At 40.3% G+C, this 25109-nt stretch overlaps 1 protein-coding gene across 7 annotated transcripts in view; it reads left to right on the top strand.

Moving 5' to 3' along the window:
• PKP4 (plakophilin 4) overlaps positions 1 to 25109 on the top strand; it is a 155341-nt gene that overhangs the window by 105364 nt on the left and 24868 nt on the right. For all 7 annotated transcript variants that reach the window (XM_014446187.2, XM_014446208.2, XM_014446190.2 and 4 more), the window contains 4 exons: positions 776 to 964; positions 2726 to 2942; positions 9468 to 9600; positions 10717 to 10930. In XM_014446187.2, the coding sequence (XP_014301673.1) occupies positions 776 to 964; positions 2726 to 2942; positions 9468 to 9600; positions 10717 to 10930 (753 nt within the window). The remainder of the gene's footprint in view (positions 1 to 775; positions 965 to 2725; positions 2943 to 9467; positions 9601 to 10716; positions 10931 to 25109) is intronic.

The following is a 25109-nucleotide window of genomic DNA, read 5'->3' as shown; positions in this document are numbered from 1 at the left end:
GTACTAACTTTGTACTTTTTCTTTACACTGGAAAGACGGTAAACAGGAATCTGGTATGTGGGTTTTTATGAAAACAACTGTTTGTTGATGTTTTTTAAGAAAAAAGAAAAACTGCATTGATAATAAATAATAAAGTAATACTTGATAATACTTAATAAGTGTTACTAATTCACTGGTAATAGTCCAAATATTGTAAGGTAAAATTCTGTTTTCCTGTAAAAATCATGAGTGAATTAATTGAGAGACATATTTCAAAACAGTTCTTGACCATCAGCCTTCACTAAGCACTACTAGGTAGGTGTTGTCTTAGGAGTTGGGGTTTAAGGAGGCGTGGGACATGGTGGGCCCTGCCCCCAAGGAGCTGACTGCCCACTTGGTAAGATAGGGTAATTCTGCAGGGCAGGAAAAGAGACTGTACCACCGTTTGTATGTTTTTAACAATGGAAATCGTATAATGGTAGAAGAGGACATTCTCTTTTTGGTCATCATGATAAGATAGCTTACAATTGGGAGAATAAATTTCAGACTATCAAACCAATTAGTAATTCCTTATTACTTTTTCTTAGAAAATTTACTTTGATCTTGCTACTAAGAGAATTTTATTCTAAAAATTTATGTGATGTCCTTTTCATACCTGGCATCCTTTCTTTGTGAAACTCACTAGGTTTGGTGTTTTGACTTAACATTTGGTCCTATTGGCTAGGAGTTTCATTAGGGCTTTTAACCTCACCACAATTTTCTCACTTTCTTAACGATGTCATTTTCCTGCCTCTAGGCTTACGGAGTTCCTATGCTAGTCAGCACAGCCAGCTTGGACAAGACCTTCGTTCAGCTGTGTCTCCCGAATTGCACATCACTCCTATATACGAGGGCAGGACCTACTACAGCCCAGTGTACCGCAGTCCAAATCACGGAACTGTGGAGCTCCAAGGATCACAGACGGCATTGTACCGCACCGGCTCAGGTGGGCATCAGCTGAAATCACACCAATCTGGTTGTCAGGAAAATGGCTGTGGCAGCAGATCAATAAACAGTAAAACAAAAGTTCATTTTTTAACCTATTTTAGGTGATATCTTTTTACCTTAGTTCAGTCTAATCAGTGAGTGGAGTGATTATGCTGTGAATTCACAAATAAGTTTATGGAACTGTAAATCTGACTGTCCTTGGATTAGAACTATATCAGATATAGAAAAGAAGGCTTTTATTGGGATATTTTTTTGTTGCCTGGAATGTGTATTTGGAGGAAATCCCTATATAAGTTACTTCGCTATCTCTGACTTAGCATGTGTATAGTCTCCAGTGATCTTAGTGTTATTCTTCTTTATATAATGGATTTCTTCCGAATGCTTAAGAATGGAATGTGAAAAACATTCTTTATGGTGGACTCAATCTGGGACAGAATGCAGTGAAGACATTTCTAAAAATAGGGAGCTAGTGCATCATACCCTTGCACCCACCCTCACATCTCTGCCATACCAGCCTATAGTGGTTGGTAGAGCAGAAGCTGCAGCCCATGGCCATGTAAGCTGCAGATTGTGCTGCCAGTTTGGCTCAAGGAATCTCCTGTGGCCCCTTCTTTTAAAAAAAAAAAAAAAAAAAGACAGTTCAAGTTTATTACATGTTCACAAATGAATTCCAGGTAGCTATGATAACCCCCTAAAGCACAACCCTAGGAGACATACCTCCCAGAACAAAGGAGGCTGAAGACTGTGTTTGAATTGTTTTTTGTCCAAGCTGATAATTTGGTCCACTGCAGGATTTTTCTTCTAGTAGAATGTACCAATTTTTAATAATGTTAGTGCAGAAATATTTCACTTACGTTCTGTATATTGAGCATTTTCTTAATAGGATTAAGAACTAATGCTATTAAATTCTTTGCAGGAACTTCAATCATTGGAGAAATACCTACTGCAATGATTAGAAAAGAAATGTTAAATACAGTGTACAGTATCTTTTTTAAAATAATATTTATTGATTTCAGAGAGGAAGGGGAGAGGTTGAAAGAGATAGAAACATCAGTGATGAGAGAGCATAATTGATGAGCTGCCTCCTGTATGCCCCACACTGGGGATTGAGCCTGCAACCCAGGCATATGCCCTGGCCATGACCTCCTGGTTCATAGATCGACGCTCAACCACTGAGCCACGCCGGCTGGGCCAGTGTACAGTATCTTTATACATAGGATCATGCAATAATTTCAGGAAGTAGCTATGGTAGAATTTGATATATCAGTCTTCTTTCTTGTGAAGTGAACTTTCCAAGTTATCAAAATCCACAGGTCTATAAATGAAATGTATGGCAGAGTAACCTACATACACTATTAAAAGTTTGATAGTTTTAATTTTCTGCAAATTTGACATATCTTGTTTTTTATTGCTAAAATGAAATTTTGAAATTAGTTTAATTTTTTCTTATGTTTCTCTTGCTGTTACTGAATTTTAATAAACATATTAAGACCTATTATGAATCAGATTTATAGTTTCATTTTTGCTCTTTTCTGTTAATAAAATCAGCATGATATTGTTAGTGTATATTATTAGCATATACGAAAAACTGAAGTGCTTTTTTAGCACTAATGAGCTAGATTGGTAAAATCTAAAAGTAAGTAAGTTATACAGTTGTTAAAAACTATAATCCTTGAAATTGAAAACATTTGACTTTGATAAGTATCACCTCACAGAAAACATACTAACCTTTTTAAAATAAATGTTGACTTTTTGGTAGGTATTGGAAATCTGCAAAGGACGTCCAGCCAACGAAGTACCCTTACATACCAAAGAAATAACTATGCTCTAAACACAACAGCTACCTATGCGGAGCCCTACAGGCCAATACAATACCGAGTGCAAGAGTGCAATTATAACAGACTTCAGCACACAGCACCGGCCGATGATGGCACCACGAGATCCCCGTCAATAGATAGCATTCAGAAAGACCCCAGGCAAGTACTGTTATGTGTCTTCAGAATGCTATAGAATTATAGAAGCCAACCAGTTCCTTTATTCTCACTTCTTTTCAAGTTGCCAAGACTCTTATAAGATCGGTAACTCCTTATCTCTAATATTTCCAGTTGCATTCCAGTATTGTAAGTCATTGTGGTTAATTCATTTTAAATAATTCATTTAAAGAAGGAAGATGGATTCCTTCTTTCAATGCTTTAATAATAGGTTAGAGAATGCATGGGTCTGTCTGAATATCTGCAGCATTCATCATTGAAATACTTCACCAAGACAGTTCTCTGGTCTGTCCTCTTAGTCTGAATCACACAGAAGATTTTTAAAGGATCATTTTACCACTTTTCCTTTTTTCCTGACTGACTTCGTAGATGAGGACTTCAGGAAATGCATATGGTTGTTTTAAATGGGAAAGACCAGTGTTGTACATTTTTAATCATATTGATCAATGCTATTTTGTGCTTTTATTAACTTGGTCCTTCAAAAAGCTCTTTGCCATTTAAGAGAAAATCATTTACAAAAAGTTCTCATAAGCAAAAAATATTTGGCAAATAATAAATGTTTCCTTTTGTAAATTTTATTTGGACATGTAGAAAATGTGTTTTTTTAAGATAAGTATGAGTCATTTAGTACTTGCTTTTTACAGGCTGGCCTCATCTTTAATGAAAGCCATTTAAAATATTCTGGAAATAAAGATGTTTAGAAACTGAAAGAGAACTCTAATTTCTGTAAAAGTGAAATTATTGCTAAATTTTAAGCAGCTTGAGTGCTATTTTAAGGCATATATTAGCAAGATTTCATTCACTCTTCGCCCACAGATAGTTGTTTCACTGGAAAATTGTTATAATTATCAATTCATTTTTATCAACCTACCAACTTATTCTAATGAATGTGAAATAAAAGCATCAGTGAGGTTTTGGTTATTAAAACAAAATAACTAAAGGTATTTTTGAGTTAAATGGGAAGCCTACTGCTTTCCTAAAACCACTCCACTTAACTCTTTTTTCTAAAATTCTTTATGGTTTATATATACATTTGATTCTGCCATTCTGCTTGCCACCTTTTTGTCATTTTAAGGATCTTGTAAAATAATTTGTCTAATAGCACCTCTAATGTAATTTAGAAATACTTTTACATGATTTTGTTTTTAAAAAATTCAAAATGACAAAGACTATGGCACCCTAATACATGGAGAAATCCTAAAAAGGGCTTTGAATTATAGGTCATTTAGACCATACCTTGGCTGAACCTACAGAGAAAAGAACAGCTACCCAGAGAGGCAGTGGTGTGATTAGAGCTTTGAGTTTAACTTGTGTCCCTGAAGAATTCAGTTCTGACCTCTGATGTGAGTTGATTCACTATAAACAAGGATTTCATGTATGATAATATATTTCAGCTATTCATAGTATAATTTCATAGTCTAATGCATAAAACAGTTATAGCTAGCTTTGATTATGTGAATGCTTACTGATAATGCATTTGTAAGATGAATAAATGATTATCTTATAATAATAGGTGTATTTTTTCTACCTGAAACTGGAATCCAAGTGAATTTGAAGTTTGAATATTCAGAGCTAAATAAAAAGCTTATGTTAACTATTATTTAATTTTGTTTTGAAAATGGCAACCTTAAGTGTTTACTCACTTCTAAACCTACTTACTTTATGATTAATGTTACATTATAATGAGCCTGAAAAATTCCTGTAAGACTGAAGAAATTATTCATTTTTTCTATATAAAAGGAGATCTATGAGGGTTTTTTAAAATAGTTTTCTAGTTTGGAAGCAAAATGATTACTAGTACTAACAATACATCTTAAAGGAGTAACCAAAATACTTCCTATGGAAAGTGACTTAAAGTGACAGCATCCTGGTGATGTTTTTTGAGCAGGGCTTAATCTTTCATATTCTATGGGATAATTTCATTTATCATCTCCTTGACATTTATGTATTGTCAAATGTTTTACTTCTACATACATTATAAAATCCATAATATACTGTTACTATTTTTACTGTAAATAGTCAATTATCTTTTAAAGAAAGTAATAGAAGTATAAAAGATGGTTATTGTATTTTCCTACATATTTACTATTTATAATTCTCTTCCTGACTTCCTATAAATTCAATTTTTTATCTCTCTTCATTTCCCTTCAAACTAAAAAGCCTTTCTTGTGCTGCATATCTAGTGGCAAGAAATTCTCTCAGCTTTAAACCTGAAAATGTTTTAACTTCACTCGTTTTTAAAGGATAGTTTTGCTAGATATAAATTTTGGGATAGATAGGTATAATTCCCCCCTGGTAGTTTAAAAAATGTTCATTTATTGTCATCAGATCTTCATTATTTTTAATGAGAAATCAGACATCATTTGTATCATTGTTCTCATTATGTAATGAATCTTCTCTCTGGCTGCCTTTCAGGTTTTTCTCTTTATCTTTAACTTTAACAGTTTTACTGTGAGAGGCCTAGGTATAGTTTTCTTTACATTTAACTTGCTTGGGATTCACTAAGATTCTTTAAATTTTGGTTGATGATTTTTACCAAAATTGGGACATTTTCCACCATTATTTGTTTAAATATTTTTTGTGTGTCCCAAACTACTCTCCTCTTCTGGGATAACTTGACATCTCACAGGTTACTGAAGCTCTCTTCAGGTTTTTAAATCTGTTTTTCTATATATTCTCCAGATTGGATTTTTTAATTGATCTGTCTTCAACTTTATTGTCTCTTCTACAGTCTCCAATACGTTTAAAGCTCAGCCAGTGAATTTTTTCTATTTCAGATACTTGCATTTGGTTCTTTTTTTTCCTTCTTCTTCTTACACAGTTTCCATGTCTCTGATAATATTCCCCATCTATTCAGTTCTTATATACATCTTTTCCTTTAAGACTTTGAGCACATTTATAGTAACCATTTTACAGTCCTCTTCTTATAATTCCAACATCTAGGTTTTCTCTGGGTCTGTTTCTATTATTTGGGTTTTTTATACTTTTGTAAGTCATATTTTTTAGTTTCTTCTGAGGCCCACCAGTTAAATTATGTGTGAACTGTTATGGATGACACATTGTAGGGACTCAGGATTACGTTGTCTCCTGTTAGGGTCCTGAGGTTTTATTGTGGCAGATAACTCAGTTACTGGCAGACGCTTTTGATTCTGTTGAGACTGGTTTTGTTCTTTGTTAGGACGGGTCTATTTCCGATTTGTTTAACTCCTAGCACATGGCCCTTACTCTCTGGTATGGTTTGTGCGATTAGGGGCTCAGTAAGGTCTGCACTCTGACTGAGATGGAAGTCCACCATCACCTGGCATAAACTCAGCTCTAACTTTCAGCCAACGTGCTGTCAAAGCAGGCACATGCTTAGCTCTCAGTCCTGCAGCAGCCACTTTCCACCGGACCTGTACATGTGCCCTATACATGCACAGCCCAACACTCAACTACGAACTTGTAAATAATCCTCCCACACACACGTAGAATCTGCTCTGCATAGTTCCCTGCTCTCCATTACCCTGCCCTACAAGTTCTAACCACTTTGACATCTCCAAATTCCAGTCTCTCTCAGCTCACTAAGCTCATCAAAGATACTTTCCTTAAGGGTCTGTGCTTCTTATGCTACAATCCCAAAAGTGCCCTCAGGCAGAAAGCCAGGTGAATATGAGGCTCCTGCAGTAATTCCCGTCTTTCAAAGATTATATTCTTGTGTAATGTAATTGTTTTTTAAATGTTTTTATTGATATCAGAGAGGAAGGGAGAAGGAGAGAGAGATAGAAACATCAATGATGAGAGAGAATCATCAATCAGCTACCTCCTGCATGCCCCCTACTGCGGATTGAGCCCGAAACCCCAGCATCTGCCCTGACCAGGAATTGAACCATGACCTCCTGGTTCATGGGTCAGTGTTCAACCACTGAACCACACTGGCTGGGCCATTTGTGGTGTTCATAATGTCTATTCATGAAATGGTCATCCAGGCTGTCCTCCAAGCCAGAAATTTCCACTGACTTCAGTTTTCAGAGGATCATATGGAAGCTGTGCAAAGAGTGGATGAGAGGAGGGGTGGCGCTTGAAGCAGAGAGAACATGTAGGAGGCTATTAGAGTGGTCCCAGCAAGACAGAGAGAATGGATGAGTATCTTCCTTATAAATGTGACCATGTCCCATTCTGTCACTCTTCTGCTTCAAAACCTCCATTAGCTCTCTGTTGCTGAAAATACAGGATGTGGCAAAAGTAAGTTTACAGTGGTGAGTACACAAAACACAGTTTATTCTTGTATTATTATTTATTTTTGTATTTTTCATACAAACAGTTGTAAACCTACTTTTGCCTCACCATGTCTATAGACCACCTGGCTTTCTTTCACTAACCTTCACCACTTCATTGGTTCTTTGTCTATATCTAAAGTTATTTAATAGTGTTTACCTCATGGGGCAACAATGGAGGTAAATAAAATAATGTATGTAAAGCTCTTGACCCAATGCTGATGCCAGTAAAATAAATAACTAATAATTTGTTGCTGGTATTAAGACTAAACTTGGCATCCATAAAACCAAATTAAATTCAATGTTTGTACCTCTAGGACCTGCAGCCTAGTAAGGATTCACTAAATATTTGTTAATGCATGGAGCCTTCCAAGACCAAGAGAGACACTAGGCCTTTAAAAACTGGGCAAGCCCTAACCGGTTTGGCTCAGTGGATAGAGCATTGGCCTGCGGACTGAAAGGTCCCAGGTTCGATTCCGGTCAAGGGCATGTACCTTGGTTGCGGGCACATCCCCAGTAGGAGGTGTGCAGGAGGCAGCTGATCGATATTTCTCTCTCATCAATGTTTCTCTCTATCCCTCTCCCTTCCTCTCTGTAGTAAATCAATAAAATATATTTTTAAAAAAAACTGGGCAATAGAAATATCACTGGGTTGTTAATTTAAATGTTTTTGTGGAAGCAAGCTAAGTGTCCATAGAGAAATAAATGGGTAAAGAAAATGTGGTATATGTACAAATGGAATATTATTCAGCCATTAAAAGGGAAATCGTGCCATTTGCAACAACATGGATGGACCCTGAGGATTATGTTAAGTGAAATAAGTCAGACACAGACTACCAGATCAAATATCATATGCCCTCACCTGTATGTGGAATCTGGAAAAACAAAACAAAACTAAACTCATCAGTACAGAGAACAGATTGGTGGTTGCCAGAGGCAGGGGTTAGGGGTGAGAGAAATGAGTGAAGGTTGTCAAAAGCTATAAACTTCCAGTTAAAATAAATAGTTCCTAGGGATATAATGTACAGCATGGTGACTATAGTTAACAACAGTGTAGTTTATATTTGAAAATATATTTGTTTGGAGAGTAAACCTTAAAAGTTCTCATAACAAGAAAATAATTTGTAATTGTGTGGGGATGGAAAAAAAGTTTATTCAGTATTAATTCATTTTTGGATTAACAGTTTACTTTGTCCTGTAATCAAAGTCTGCGAATTTATTGCTTTTTTAACTTTCTGTAAGAAATTGGTCTGCTTATGGTATAAGCATAAATTCATATTTAAAAAGGATTCCAAATAGTGGGGCAATCAGTTGACATCTGAAAATTCTGACAGTGTGATGTTACCTGAGAAAACAATATATATATATGCTTAGTATAATTGTATACTTCTTTTACAGGAAGTAGGAGAGATAACACAGGATGTTAGGCTTCAAGGCTCTGAGTTCAGATTGCCTGAGTTCAAATGTTGCTCTACTCTTGGCTAGCTGGGTGACTTTAGACAGGTCGCTTCATCTTTCTGGCTTGGTCTCCAAATCCATAAGGCTGCTATAAGAATAAATTACCAGTAATGTGGATAAAATGCCTAGAATAGTGCCTGGCACAGAATACATAGAATACTCATGAAATTTTAAGTGCTATTCAATAATAATCCAGTTCTTTGGAAAAAATTCTGTATGCACACATGTGCACATTTGCACATATTTTGAAAAAATGCCAGCAGCGTTTCAATTTTCTGCACATAGGATTGCCGATAAGAAAATACTTTTAATAACTTTCTGTGTTTCTTGCTTATAATTATAATCAAGAGCAGCCAATAAACATGACACTTGTTGAAAATCATCAGGCCCACAACCATTGCGATCTGTGTATTTCCACCAGCCCTTCGTCCTCTCCGCAAGCGTGACATCTCACCTAGCTAAAGTACACTTATTTACCTGAGCCTTGCGAATTTCTTTATAGGTAGAGAGGCATAGAATTAGAATCAAGGCAAGGAAAATGAGAACGTTCCTCATGTTAAGAACTTGTCTATCCCCTTGAATCTCTTTCTGTGCATCTGTGCATCATGACTGCTTTAGGATCCTAAGCATCTGGGCCTCTGCATATGTTCATCAGGGGGAAAATTATTTACATATACTTGTATTTTAGGACTTTTGTAACTTCCAATTTTGGTCTCAGCTGAGCTTTTTTCTTGTGCCAAATGTTTTGTATTGTTAAAAACATGGGCCTCCTTTCTGAAGCCGTCTTTTCCTCATGCAGGGAGTTCGCCTGGCGTGATCCCGAGTTGCCTGAGGTCATTCACATGCTGCAGCACCAGTTCCCCTCCGTGCAGGCGAATGCGGCGGCCTACCTGCAGCACCTGTGCTTCGGTGACAACAAAGTCAAGATGGAGGTACAGGACCCAGGGCCTGGGCCGCACGCAGAGGCAGTGGCTTTTCGTTTAGCAGTCGCATGCCTGCGTGCTTAAGAAATTACCAGATGCCCTTTTAGAGGGATTCTGATACCAGGGACGCTTTCACTTCGTAATTGTGCATTTCAGTATTTCTCAGGAAAAACTGGGATGAGTATATTTCTTAGAGTGCTTTTAGCACTTTCAAATTATGTGTCCACTCATTAGGTTATTTGTAAAAATATAAAACATGAAGCAAAGATCAATTTAAACTGCATTTTTAAAGTATTTTGCATAAAAATTATAGTATGTCTAAAACAAATGAGCTCATGTATTTCATGAGATTCTGGTCAAGACTGGTGCCAACATACAATTAAGTAAAATTACTGAAGATTTATGACCGTTACTAATACTGAACATATAGGAATATTTTAGTTCACATTTTTACGTTTTTTGGCATTTGCAAAAACACAGTGAGTCATTGGTTATTGGCTGGTGTCCTATGTCATACAGATTATTTCTTTTAACATTTTAAGCCATCCCCCAACCCCCTGCAATTTCACATAGAACTTAAGTGTTTCTCCTCGATTTAATATGCAAAACAACATACCAGTTGCGGACCTAAAGGTGGATGCAGTAAATAAAGTCTAGAAATATTCACATAATGTACGAATGAATTGACAAATGGAAGAAAATTTAAAGAGAGTAGCTTAGAGGAACAGTTCTAAGAATCCAGTGACTTTAGTCACAGATCCTTTTCTGTGTGATTTCCAACCCTGCATATAGCTTTGTTGTGCTTGTGTATTTGTTCTTTGCACTCGAGAGTGGAAGCACATCCCTGTTGTGTTCAGAGGGTTGGAGTAGGACTGTGCTACCTACACCTGCCATTAATCCACCTTGGTCTCCCTTCCCTTTTTTAAGTCATGTACCCAGGAAATGAGCTGCATCTTGGATAGTGTCCTTAACATTTAGAAAGGATGGGTTATGTAGAATGAAAAGTAACCTTTTGAAATTATCTGGAGTTGTCCATTTCCTGTGATCTTTTTATAAAAGACTTTTGTTTGATCACTGCTGAATCTCATGTCACTTAGGCCTGGTACTTAATATTTCTCATTCTAGGTGTGTAGGTTAGGGGGAATCAAGCATCTGGTTGACCTTTTGGACCACAGAGTTTTGGAAGTTCAGAAGAATGCTTGTGGTGCCCTCCGAAATCTTGTTTTTGGCAAGTCGACAGATGAAAATAAAATAGCAATGAAGAATGTTGGTGGGATACCTGCCTTGTTGAGACTGTTGAGAAAATCTGTTGATGCAGAAGTAAGGGAGCTTGTTACAGGTGGGTAAAGAATGTGATCTTTCCTGGAGGAAATGCTGAAACGGTCTGGACTGTGCCCTTATATGGTGCCTTGTGAAGGAGTTGGAGGGTGTAGATAGGAGATGAAATAGTGCTCACAACTGTGACGTAGGCTGAGTGTAATTTAACGCAATGATTCAGAAGGCTCTCTGGTGATGCTAGGATAGTTATGCTTAGAGATGCAGAAGTGTCAGCTAACAGATGTCTTGTTCATAGAGGGCGGAATGTCATTTTTATTATGTATTCCATAGTAAATCTCCATTTAAAAAGACTGTCTCTCCTTTATTTTGAAAATAAAATACTACACTTAATGGATCAGCTGCCTTCCACTTCAGCTCAGCCCAAGTCCTAATGCCTGTTAGTACCTCAGATGCTTTCCTAGGACCTGGGGATGAATAGAACTCAGTCCCTGCCCTCAGGTAGCACTCAGACTCGGGAGGAACATGAGGTCCTGCGGATGGAAGTGAAAAATGGCAAGTTAAAGGACTCATTAAAGAGGCATTGGGCCCTAGCTGGTTTGGATCAGTGGATACATCGGCCTGTGGACTGAAGGGTCCCAGATTCAATTCCAGTCAAGGGCACATTCCTGGGTTGCAGGCTCGATCCTCAGTAGGGGCCATGCATGAGACAGCCAATAAGTGATTTTCTTTCATCATTGATGTTTCTCTCTCTCTACCTCTCCCTCCTCTCAATAAAAAAAATTTAAAAAAAAAAAGAGGCATTGGGAGCACAGAGCGTGAATGGGTAGGGAAGTCCCTGTTTGACATGAAACTGAAGTTGTCCTAAAGGATGAGGAGGCTTTGGCTGAGTAAACAGAGGAGATACTTCAAGTCATAAGCAGAGGCTCAGAGCCAGCATGGGATGGATGTAAAGTCAGAGGAACCAGCCAGAAGAGGATGCTGAAGGGAGACCAGGCCAGAGAGAGATGCAGGCCTTGTTTGGGGAACCTAAATGAGGGGTCTGTGTCCCGCATGCAGCGGGGATGAAGGCAGGGCAGGGCAGGGCCAGTTTTGGCTTTTAACCGCATTCTTCCTCAGGCAGCAGGTGGAGGGTTGATTGGAAGGGGATGAGCCTAGCATCTGAGAGGCCTGTGAGGACGTCAGGAGTCTAAAGACAACAACAGCTTGAGCTCTATCAATAATAGAAGAGGTGGGTGGTGCAGAAGTGGGAACAGTTAGAGAACTATTCATGGTCAAGCCATGACGGACTAGTGTGAAGAGTGAGAGACAGGAGGAACTGAGCTATATGTCTTGAGAGACTGGACATTGCAACACCATCGGGTAGGTGCAGGAGTGCTTGAGGTCAAAGCGAAAGAAAGATTCTGCTGGAGGGCAAATAAACGGCAGCATTATTTATAATAGAGCATTAGTGGGAAATACTGAATGTTCATTGTTAGGCAAATGATTAAATAAATGGCAGTATGCTCACACAATGAAAGCATATACAAGGTTAAAATAAGTGTATTAAAGCAATCTATAGCAACATGGGTAAATCTCCAGAAATATTATGATACTATTTTTATAAATATGCAGGTTGAGGCTTTAAATTATTTTTGATATATGCATATGCAATAAAGTTAAAAGTTTTCGTTGGAATGGTAATACATTCATGATAGTGGTTACAGGATGGGGGTATTGGAGAAATTGAGATTGGGGGCTATAATCTAGCTCTGTGTCTTTAAAAAAGAAGTAATTTGAAACAAAACAATTAATATTTAACAAAGCTGGATGGTAGATACCTAGGTGTTGTTTAATAATTGCTATGCTATTTGTCATGCTTGAAATATTTAATTTAAATATTTTTAACAACTTTTTTTTTTTCAAAATTAATCCCATTCCCTACTGGCTTTCACTATGAAATCAGAGCTGCAGGGTCTGCCAGCTACAATTCAGTAACATTTGGGAATGTAGCAAACCATCATGAATCTAATATTTCAAAGGAACTAACTTCCGCATAAAATATTAGGTTCACCATACAGTACCCTGCACTCCAAATAAGATACAAAACTTTTGTACTCAGATTGTGCTGCCTGCCTTAGTATTGTTTGAATATTAACACATCTAAATTGCGTATTGATTTATTAGTATTTACTCTCTATTTCTAAAATACTTTGAGACATCTCATCCTTTCACACCAAAAAATAAATTATTTACACCTGCATATATATGTATGCATGTATATATACAAAATGAAAGTAGAAGAAGCTAAATAGAATTAAGAGTATTCATCCTGGAAGTCCACACAATCACTGTGGTAACGTTGCCCTGCGCTCCCTGTTGGGAGGCACAGAGGAGACAGTGGTATTACAGTCAGTGAGTGCCTTCTCTCATTGTTTGATGTTTTGTTCCCATCACTTCACACTTTGTGTGTAATGTCCAAGTATCTTCTCCCAGTAACACACCTGTGCAGCCAACAAGGCTGCCGACTGATGCACGTGGCTCCCCTTGGGGTCAGCGGTGATCCAGGGACCACAGCTCACCCTTGTGGAGAGCGGCTACGGTGTTTGTACAGGTTCAAGCCTCAGACTAATGAGAGGGTCCTCTCATGGCAAAGCGACATGCCAAGTCCCAGCTTGGAGGGCAAAGCCCTCCCAGCACAATTATAGCCAAAGGCCATAGTTGTAATCTTGAACCTATGGTCCGAACCTGTGGTCCCACGTGGCTGAGTGATGTGGGCTTGATAGAGTTCAGGTGCATGTAATTGAGTAGATTAGAACATTGTAAACATCTTGACCACGCCCTTACTTTGCCTCGTGGAATCTGGCTATAAAATATAGACACAGCTTTCGGGCTGTGGCTCTGTCGCTAGCTCTCCATCAGAGAGGACAGCGTTCCACCCAGACCCAGCTTTCTTCTCTTGTCTGTCTTTTCTCAATCCTTCACTGCCCCCTCTCAGGCTCTCTGAACCTGGCTGAGCTGGCTCGGCACATATGGCGCCCAACATGGGGGTGAGTATGCCATGGCCATGCCAGCTCACACTCTCAGATGTATTCTCTTTTGATTAACTAGGCAGATTAATCGTGACTTGGTTCTTACATTCTTAATGTGCAGCTTTCTTCTCATTTTCTGTCATAGGAGGAATAGGTCTCTGCTGGAGTTCTGTTTCTGAGGTGTTTGTCTCTGGGAAGAACAGTTGCAGGGACTTTTTGAGCTGAATTCTAGGAGCTTGTAAGATGTAGTGATAAACAGGAAGAAAAGTATATGAAGGTTTTGTGATTCTTTTTCATTTGAGAATAAATCAGATTTATTTGAAGCAGAGCCAGCCTTCACTACGAAGGGCTTTTATGTACTAATTTTCCTGATTTATACTCTGGATGTGAGTACTAATTTAGATCCTTTCCTCTATATTTTTCTATTTCTGTGTGGCTACAGTACTCGTTGCTGAGAACACGAGCTGTTTGAAAACATGGACCCTGGCCTTGAAAGGAGGATGTTAGTGTTTCCTAATTCCAAAAGAGCCATTTCCCTGAATAGATTATGTTGCTTCCAGTGTAACACCAGCACCCACCTCATATTTCTTTTCTAGAAACAGCTGACAATAGCTTTTAGGCTTTAAGAAGTATTTTTTCGCCATACTTGTAGGGTAGGGGAAATTATGAATTCTTTATGACTATATAATTTTACCCCTAACAATTTATTCTCATATGTGGACTGATTACTTATGACATACTCTCTTCAGAAGTAGTCTTTACTTTAGAATAGGTGTGGTCAGTGTGTAAACACCCAATTGCCACGTTTTAAGGAGCTGGCCCAGAGGACTTCAGAAGTGAGTTCCGGTTCCAAAGGCTAGATGTCAGCCAAGTTTAATGTCTTTATAAACATTATCTAGCTAACATGAAACGACCGAGTCATAATATAAATCTAGCAGAGTTGCGTGTATATGACATCAGAAGATCTTTGAGCTCTTTCATTAACTCTTGCTCAAGCCAAGTACTCATAAGCTGTCTCTAAATTACAGAACCACAAGGTTGGAGGGGAACCTCAGAATTCATTTTGCCCAGTTAGCCATGGATCCCATGTACAGCTTTCACACAAAGTCACTGCCCATCATGTGTTTGAACTCACAGGGACAGGGAGCTCATTACTTCATGAAATTAAGGCTGAGCAGCAGGGTTATTCAAAAGCAACAAGGAGACATTAAGTGTGACTTGAGAAGGCGAGGAAGAGGTGCCCTCAGGAGCTCGTTTTGCCAAGCAGTGGCCCAGCAGGAGAAGACCTGTCCCCCCATCTGAAGGTGGCTGACATCTAGCATTTGGAACCAGCCTCCCATCTATCTCCTAAGCAGGAAAGTGTGTCCCCATCTGAACCATCCTCATTAAAATATGTGTGTTTCAAAATGGGTGGCAGGGTGCATGTGACCCTGTCACCCAGTGTTCCATATCAGCTGCCCATCTCTATAAAATCCCCTTTGTAAATAGAACAATATCCTTCCAAATTTCAGTGTTCTGCCAGTGTCTTCTACAAATTACTGTGGCCCTGGACAGCCTTGCATGATGCTCGGACTTTATAGGTGTAGCCTAAGAATTGTTTTTGTGGGGTTTTTTTAAAATACATTTTTATTGATTTCAGAGAGGAAGGGAGAGGGAGAGAAAAATAGAAACATCAGTGATGAGAGAGAATCATTGATCGGCTGCCTCCTGCACGCCCCCTATTGGGGATTGAGCCCACAACCTGGGTATGTGCCCTGGCTAGGAATCAAACCGTGACCTCCCGGTTCATAGATTGACACTCATCCATTGAGCTACACTGGTCGGGTGCCTAAGAGTTCTTCAGTGCAAATTGCGTTCAACTTGGGATCATGGAGAGATGAAGCACAATGAACTGATATGTTCACAGTATTGTACTATTTGAAGAAATTACTATCCCTTTGAAGCGAGGTGTTCTATTATCCTTAATATCAAGTAATTCTACCTAATTATCAATCCACAGCCTTTTTTCCTAGTCCCCTTTGTTTCAGTTTGACATTTTATTGTACTTAAATGAAAAAATTTTAGCTGTTTTCTTTGAAAGATGCCTCGCCTTTGCTTTAAATTTAATGACTGCCCAGGGCCTGCATTTTTGGCCACATCTTTATGCAGGGAAATAAAAGGAAAAATGTTTTTTGCCAAGTGTATTTTCGCAAGACAGTTGGGCTGTCACTGTTAATTAAAATAGTTCCCTAATATGTAACATGATATTTGCGTTTTCTCCATTGTGTTGAACATTTTCCAGGTTGAAACCTAATCAACGATTTTTTTTTTGTAGTAATTGTTAATATATGTGGGTGCCCAGAGTGAGGTTGCTTTTTCTAAAAAAAGAAAGCACAGGTACTTGAAAGCTGGATGAAGTATGGTTTCCCTCATTGGGTTATAAGATGGATGAATGCTGGGCCACAGACTGTGGGTGGAAAGTAGGAACATCTTGTCGCTAGAAAATAACTCATTTGTTTTTGATGGAACAAAGGAACTCATTTGTTCTTGTTGAACTCATTTGTTCAAGATAATTAAATAGTGTTCCTAAGCTAGGAAATATGAGTTTCTAGTTTTTAAGCATCCTAAAAGCATCATTTTTTTAAGTCTATAGAAATGGAAGATATTGCACAAAATCTGGAGGCCTACTTTTTAATGAAACAAATGTCCCCAAACTATCACATGTCTCTTACCACCATTAACACTGGTGTCAAATACAAAAAGTAGCCTTTGTTCTTGAATAATAATAGACTTTTTTAACCAGTTAACTGCCACGATATTTTGAATTTAATTTAAAAAGGTCCGCTGCTTGCGTCTATAGATGCTTATGGCGTAAGATGGTTAAAGTGGTAGCTATAGTCATATTACTTCCAATTTAGCAAGTGATTAGTCATCCATATGGCTAAGTAAAATGTTTCTACACGTTTCTTTTAAATTTTTCGGATGCCAGCAGTGGATTCCAGATACTATGCAGAACATGAAATGAGGCATATTCCTTCTTGGTCATTAGCTCCTATTTCTAATTAGGCAGTAGATAAATAAGAAAATGAGTCATGCACTAAGGAAGGGCAGGTGGGCAGGCTAAAGTTCAGCAGACAGCAGAGCATCCTGTAAAGAGCCAGGGCTTAGTGGACATGCATTGTTTCATCCTGCCATTAGAGGATGAAACAATTTACTGAACATGACCCCTTGGCCTAATTAATGTGCCATTAAAACAGTCGTTTATTCTCTGATTCAGAGAGGAGTTGTTCTGTTGGTTTCTATCCTGCCTTTCCTAGGCCACTTGACTTTCAGGAGCTGCCTGGGTAGTTTTCACAAATTTAGCGGTATCCCTTTGCAATTCCCAGCCCAAGTCAGTAGGATCTTTACCACTTGGCCCACTTTATAAAACAAGAGCAATAGAAATGTGTGCTCTCTTTACTGAGCATTTCAAACCATAAAAATTGGTAAAATGATAAAAAATGTAATAGTATCAAGAAAAATGGTTTATTATAAATGGATAACTCCTAATTCAGAGTCGCAGAACTTTGAGCTGGAAAAGACCCTAAATAAGTCCTCTGTCCTGCCCTGCACTCCCATACAAGAGAGGAGAAGGGGGGTCCAGAGACTGAGTCCAGGCGGGCTCCTGGCGTGCAGGCGGAGCTCTTCCTTCCCTGCCTCCGTCGCTGCCCGCCCTGGCCATCGCCAGGCCAACGACACGTGCAGGGCAGGCCCAGAAGCTGAGGTGCCCATTGTCAGGTGTCATTTCCCTTGTTCTTTTAAATTCCCACCAGAAAGGTAAAAGAAAAAAAATGTACTGCATATCCCCTTTGAATTTTACCCAGGAATATAGAGAAGTATTGTTTAGCTTGGCCACTAGCACAGCCACATCAAACTAGTGATCGTGTGTAATCATAAAGCTTCAGGTTGCTTAGGAAACACAGGAATGTGACATGAAGTACAACTTTCTGTCTGTGTGGGGGCTTCTGAATGTTGAACAGAATGGGGCCGTTAAGCGGGGAGACTTGGAGGTCCCCTGCGAACTGAGGTGGTCAGCCACGGCTCAGAGTAGGTTTCTCAGCACAAGAACAGTCCCATAATGCCGCGCTCCCTTGGTAGACCAGAAAGCCAGTAAATGCACAAAAGATAAGGGCACCTCATAAAAATCTAAAAAGAAGATGCCCAAGAGACCCTGATTCAGGCCCCTCTTTTCAGGTTCTTTGCAGCGTTTAGTCTGTAATTTCCCAAGGCGTGGGACTGGAGGCACTCTTGTCTCTAAGCTTCTGTGAACACCAAACAACGAGGTTGAGGAGTGAGTGCAATTACAGATGAATAAGCGCATTCCTGGGGGAGGTAAAAGTCAGCACAGAACAGTGTGGAACAGTGTAGATGCCCTACTTCTGTGTCAGGAGCTGAAGTAACCTGAAGGACAATTGGGTGGACTGGCCGCTGCCCTCTCGCTGCCTCTGCATCAGAGTGATGCTCTCAGGAGGATTTCCACTGCTGTGGCCTCTTCGTGTTCACAAATTCCCCCAACAGACCGGCTGTCCTGTGCACCCCTTCCGGGCAATCTCAGTCAGCATTTTGGGATTGTAAGCTGGTTTATTTTCCGTGGAAATGGATCTCTAGAAATGGACAGATCTTTTCAAAGGTGCTGTGATCCACCTGTGTACCTGAAAAATCACAGGACACAGGCTAGCCCTCATGTTCTTTAAAGACTAAAGAGCTATCACTGGTGTCTGTTAGATGGGAAAAATCTAAACAGCAGGAGCAAGCCCCTGCAAATGGAGTAAGTGGGCCGGGCCCCACAGCGCAGCATTCGTGGCTCACACAGGTCTTCAATTCGCACAGCCAGCTCCTGGGAAGCCTCCTTCCCTCAGATCACCTACGGACTCAACTCGCCACCTCTTCTGAAACCGGGGAGTGACTGCGTGACCCCAGCTAGGGCTAAGTTAGCTTTCCCTGCCTGACATGGAGGGTGCATTAACTGCAGCAACCAGGTGGTCAGGCAAGGCCCACGGGCCAGACTCCCCACCACCGAGGAGGCCAGCGATGCCAGACAGCAGGGGACGCAGCAGGCAGGCCCATCCTGGCAGCAGGGAGGACGAAGGAGCCATGCGCCAGGCCTGTAAGCCAGGAGCAGGCCTGCACGTTCACTGCTCTGAGAGTCGCTGCTCACGTTGCAGGAACCTCTGCTGAGATGATAGCATCTTGGGAACCCTGGAAGTGATGCTACACCACCGTGACTGGTTCTCCTCATAATTTATCCAGAGTGAAGTGTTTCTATCACTGAACACAATACTCTTCCCCAGTCATAATAATTGCTTTCCCATTGTTTCAGTTTCATTATTTGTTCACAGCTTTCCAGTACTGGTGGAAAGCTCCAGTGGTTTGCCTGAAGCCACAAATGGCAGGCATTTTTTATTGCACCACTCCCTTCCCACTCCCCCTTGGATTGCCTCATTTCTGCTACAGCACATATTCCCACACATGCCGAACTGCTGGCTCAGCTTTGACGCCACCTTCAGCTTGCATCAGGCTCCAGTTCTTATCACAGGTGCTCCCCCTTTCTCTTTGCCTTCCCACAGCACCCCTCCAGAGCCTCATCACATCCCCCTAAACCCGTGGTCGGCAAACTGCGGCTCGCGAGCCACATGCGGCTCTTTGGCCCCTTGAGTGTGGCTCTTCATAAGCCTTAGGAGTACCCTAATTAAGTTAATAACAATGTACCTACCTATATAGTTTAAGTTTAAAAAATGTGGCTCTCAAAAGAAATTTCAATCGTTGTACTGTTGATATTTGGCTCTGTTGACTAATGAGTTTGCCGACCACTGCGCCTAAACTGTTGTCCTGGGACATAGGCTCTGCCGCTCCTGGTCCATCAGCCTCGCTGCCATCCCTGGAATGACACCTGTCCCTGTTCCACACTTCCCCACCTGCCAGTCAAACTGCTTCCCCATTCTCACCTGTGAGGCCAGGCCCAGCCTCGAGGCTACCCACTCTTTCTCCTCCCCCTGGTCTGGTCCACCTGGAAGGTTCTCCCTGCCCCTCACGCTCCATCCCAGATGTGGTGGTCTCCAATCTTGCCAGACAGGTTCCCACACTCAGGAAAACCTGCAGGGAGAGGCAGCATGGTGTTGGGGAGTGAATAAGTGTGAGCTCAAGTCAGACCCACATGTTTCCTTCCAGCTCTGGCCCCAAGCAAACCACCTCTCCCAGTACCAGCTTCCCCGGTGTGGAACAGTCCCCGCTGCTTGGGGACTGTCTGTGTGTGCCTGCACGAGCGACGAGAGAGCCGTGCTGTTGCTCATCCTGTGCTCGGTGCTTTGCCTCGCTGCATTGTGTTGTCGCCATGGCAAGGCCTTCCGAGGACCAGCCTGCATGTGTCCCTTAGAGCCAGTGGCATAAAATGAACAGCGCCTCTACCAGCACTTTCCACTAGAAGTATAACACAGGAGAAGTAATTCTGAACTTCCTAGAAGCCACATTAAAAGGGAAGAACAGGTGTTATTTCTTTTAATAATGTAGCCTCTTTAACCCAATAGTTCTAAATTACTTCACCTTATAAGCAGTATAAAGATTATTAGTGGGTGTTCCATAATCTTTTTTGGTACCAAGCCTTCCTAATCCAGTGTGTATTTTATGTCTATAGCACACCTTTGGACTAGCCACATTTCAGTAGCCACCTGTGGCTGACAGCTACTAAACTTACTGCACATGCAGGCCTGTGCTAGGCTGGGGTAAAAGTAACTGCATCTAAAAGGCATGAGGTACATGGTTTTGATGGGATTTAGGTGGCCATACAGTGACAGTGTAGTAGAGACGAAATGGTGAAGTGTTTTTTGTTAAATCCTCCATGTTTCAGCCAGAGACTTATAGGGAATGTCTTGTAGGCAGGTGCCAGAATCGGGGGTTCAGTGGCTTATGGTCCTGATTTGTCACCCACAGACAGAGTTTCGAGATGCACACACTCTGACCCTCGGATGCAATCTGCAGTCTTGAATTACATTTTAAATATTAGTCTGATATTTCCACCCCCATTTATCAAGACTGCTTGCAGGGTGGGTACACACGGCACCAGCCTGTTCCGAGAAGTCCACAGATGCACACTTGACAGGAGGGGACCAGTGTATCTACCAGGAGTGTCCCCGGCCCTGGGGGGGTGGGGCATAGTTAGGACAGTGACTTGTCATGACGCTCACTCAGTGCCAGGAACAGTGGGCGCAAGACCTATTGGTCTGTTCTCTGAGTAGATACCCCCCACACCCTAAGGCTTGGAGACTTTAGCTTGCCTCGTGGACATCGTGGGAAAGAGCGGGACCAAAACAAGAATGTCAAGAACAGACACTGAGAATGAGGGTAGCTTGTGAATGAAATTGTAGGGTCGTGTCCAGTGGTGATATTTGAAGTGCACTCGGACTTACTTTTATTTTCTTTTTCCTTTTGCGATGTCCAAGAACACTTGTGGGTTTTTTGTGGTTTTTTTCCATAATTAGGAAATGGGGGATAAATGTAATACCATGTAAAATTGATAGTTTTTTATTTCTTTCATATCAGAAAAAGTAATTGTTCAGGGTGTTATGTATGTGTGCTACCAGAGAAATCGCATTTTCCAAATATTCTTTGTTTGGCTTTTAATGTCCTTTAAGAAATACATTTTTTAAGATAGTGCCATTATTTTAATTAATCAGTTAAACCATTTTCTAATTTGACTATAAAATTATCATTTGGCTGTTAGAATAAGCTATAAAGCTAGTTTTAAACATGAGCTCTTTGAAAATTCTGCTGCATGGGATTTGTGTAAAATGGTATTTTAATTACTTGATTCATTCTTTGTGGGGGAAATGAACTTTCATCTCTCCTGGCAGTGTTTCATTATGACTGTTGACTGCTTGTTGTGTGTACCTTTTCCTATGGTAGAGAATAAGCAGCATTTTCTAAAATAATACTAGTATGCATTAAATTCCCTAGGATTTTCCCTATTTTTTAATTATTTTTATTTTTCTTGTTGTTGACATTATTGCAGATATCCCCCAATCCCCCCCCCCTTAGTCCCCCTGTCCCTTCACCACACTATTGTGTGTCCATTGGATGGAGATACATATATTCATTCATTCTTTGGTTAATCTCTTCCCAGCCCCCATTCCCTATTCCTCCCTCCCCACCTCCACCCCCCTGCTCCCCCCGCCCCCCCCCCACACACACACCTCTGAGATATGTCAGCCTGTTCCTTGCATCCATGCCTCTGGGCCTGTTTTGTTTGTCAGTTTATTATGTTTATTAGATTCCACAACCTGGTATTTTCTAAATTAGTTTGTATATATACTTAGTCCTCACAACAAATAGCTAATTGCTTTAAATTAAATAAATACCTCAAGCTTTCTAAACTAAATTATAGTTTATTTTTAACTTTCTCTTTGGGAACCAGGAGATCATGAAGTGTGTTGCTAAATATTTTTAAAGCAAATTTTACATTAGAATGTTGGAGCTAAAGGTTTATCATGATGGAAAGTGCTCATCCCACAGCTCTGTACTTGCTCATCAGCCTTTCTAGCTCTGGGAGTTGGTGTATCTTCTATTCATTACATACTTCTCTGGCAACATTCTTCCTGACCCATTAAATGAAGCCCTAGACAGACTAAGTGGAGAGAAAACACTGTTTTATTACTACCTTAGTGGAGTGGAGTGTACAAAGGTGTTATTAGCTGGCCTTAAGAATGGTGCTTTTTACTTTTGAGTAGAAAAGCTAAATTAATCATGCCATAAGTAAGGCTTTTACGTCTAATTGAACCTTCTATATTCAATATTGGTTCATCAGAACAGGTTATTTTGGCTTTCCATAACCTTATTTTTGAAACAGAAAGTGAGAAAGAAAAGCCAATATCTTAAGATTTGCTTTGATATTTGAAATGGCCAATTAAATCCACACCAAATGTCCTAGCTCTTTGTGTTGCGCAGTGAGGTCAGGAGGGGTGGAATCATATAACTTACAGTGCAGATGGCAAAGCTGCCTTTATGTGGGTCCCTTGAGTGCCACAGACTCAGCAAAAATAGAAAACACCCTTTTTTCTGGTCAAGAATAATTTTGAATATTTTTTTGAAGTTGCAGAAATGAAAGCTTGACTTTTTACCCTATTACACTGGTTTTATGATCCGTAAGTCAACTCAGTTGACCAAAAGGTAGCATAATCAGCTTGTCTACGGAAGGGTTACATATTTTTAGCAATTTAACAATTTATAATTGGACAACACTGATCCTTTCTGTTAGAAGTTTGAGGAATGGGAAGTTCGGCATGTTGGTTTGAAGAGATGGAGCAGCAGTGGGATTCTTCTATACCCATAGCTAGAATAGTAGTTTCAACAACCATCTGTTTGAGTCTTCATGTGAAAGGCAGGCAAAACTATGCTGGCAAATTACCTTAAAGATCCAGAATTTTGTTCTGACCCTCTCCTCATAGACCTTAAAGACACTCCTGAAGGCTGTGTTTTGAGAAGAGGCAGGCAAGGGAGGTAATATTTAAGAGCTAAGTCTGACAGTCAAGGAAATAAAGGGGAAATCCAAAATCAAATAGAATATATTAAGTTGGATCGATCAACAAATATTTTGAGTAACTGTTATATTCCCTGCATACGTGTAACAAGACATAAAAACAGGGTGATAGAGTTTTGTGCTTCAATATGCTTGCCTAATAAAATTAAAATTAAATTTAGAAATACAAATGCTTAGCATCCTTTAAAAAATCATGCAAAATTTTAAGCCTTGCCCATCCACTGTGGCTCAGTAGTTGAGCGTTGGCCCATGCACCAAGAGGTTGCTGGTTCGATTCCAGTCAGGGCGCATTCCCATGTTTCAGGCTCAATCCCCAGTAGCGGGTGTGCAGGAGGCAGCCGATCCATGATTCTCTTTCATCGATGTTTCTATCTCCCTTTCCCTTCCTCTCTCTAAAAATTAATAAAACCATATTTTAAAATTTCAAACCTACAAAATAAATGGGAAGTTAATTTTGTGCAGCTTGACTCTTTAAGGTATTATACTAGTATATAAAGCACACAATTCCTGGGACAAAGTAAAAAACACACACACAAAAACAGGAAATGGTCATTATTCTTGTTTATATTGATTTATGGACATTGATGCTCTTCAAGCCCATGAAGATGTAAAGGATAATAGTAAACTGTAGGATGACATCTACACTAGTTGTTCTAAATGCCAACTAAGAAAAAGAAAGCAATGCAAAATTCTTGTACCTACACAGAAAATCATGGAAAATTGCAAATCTGGGAAATAGCCTTTTACCAGAAGTAGGTCTTAGAGGCAGCCAGGAGTGGAGGCAGGACCCATGAAAAACAAGCTTTTCTGCCAATGATCAAAGAAGTTCTCGGCCTCAGCTCCAAGCTCCAATGTACTAAAGAACCACCCCCTTAGTCATGTTTTCACCTGAAGTTTGTGACTCACGCTGTTTAATTTTCTGCAGAGAGATCTAATTTTACACCCAGAGCCTATATTATGATAGGTTTTGCTTTCCACAAGCCGTGCCTTGCTGTTAACTTTGCTGGGATGCATTTATTTTGTGAAGTATTAGAAACTGCAGCTCTCTCTACATGATGAATGTTGTGGAGTGAGGAATTTGAAAGCTTTGACAGAGAAGTAACTTGCTCCGATGGCATTAGGAATCACATGCCATAAAACTGTCAGCAGGGACAGTTATGAAATGACCCTTATCCACCAGAGCCTGGGCTCTGGCCACTTGCTGGCCTATGGCTGGCTCACGCCCCACGGCCCCATCAGTACCCTGGGAAGAGTATGGTTGGCCTTGTTAGCAGGAAATGTTAGAGCTCCATTCATGGCACCCTTCATGCCTCGGCCCGTTCCTTCTTCTGTCTTGCTTCCCATCTCTTGTTATTGGGGTCGGACAGACCTCCAGAGACTCATCCTTAGCTCCCAGGCCCCTTCCATGGTCATTAGTCCTCTAATCCTTTCCACTAAGAGTGCTTTTCAAATATCTTTGGGACACGAGACCTTTTTTTAAACAGAAACACCCAAAGAAATCCAATCTTGAGGAGAGATTAGTATGGAGCCGCTCTGGGTGAACTGGATGGGGATCATGAGCCCTATCCCCAGTACTACCCCATTCCTCACAGGCCACCCCTGAGTCCGGCAAACGCCCAGAATCCAGGTAGCACCGTATCGAACCATTTTATGTAGAAACGTACAGCCCATTTTCTCAGAATCCT

Source organism: Myotis lucifugus, unplaced genomic scaffold, assembly GCF_000147115.1.
Source record: "Myotis lucifugus unplaced genomic scaffold, Myoluc2.0 scaffold_5, whole genome shotgun sequence".
Classification (NCBI taxonomy): Eukaryota; Metazoa; Chordata; class Mammalia; order Chiroptera; family Vespertilionidae; genus Myotis; species Myotis lucifugus.
The sequence above is the reverse complement of the archived record's forward strand: the minus strand, read 5'-3'. Positions and strand labels throughout refer to the sequence as shown.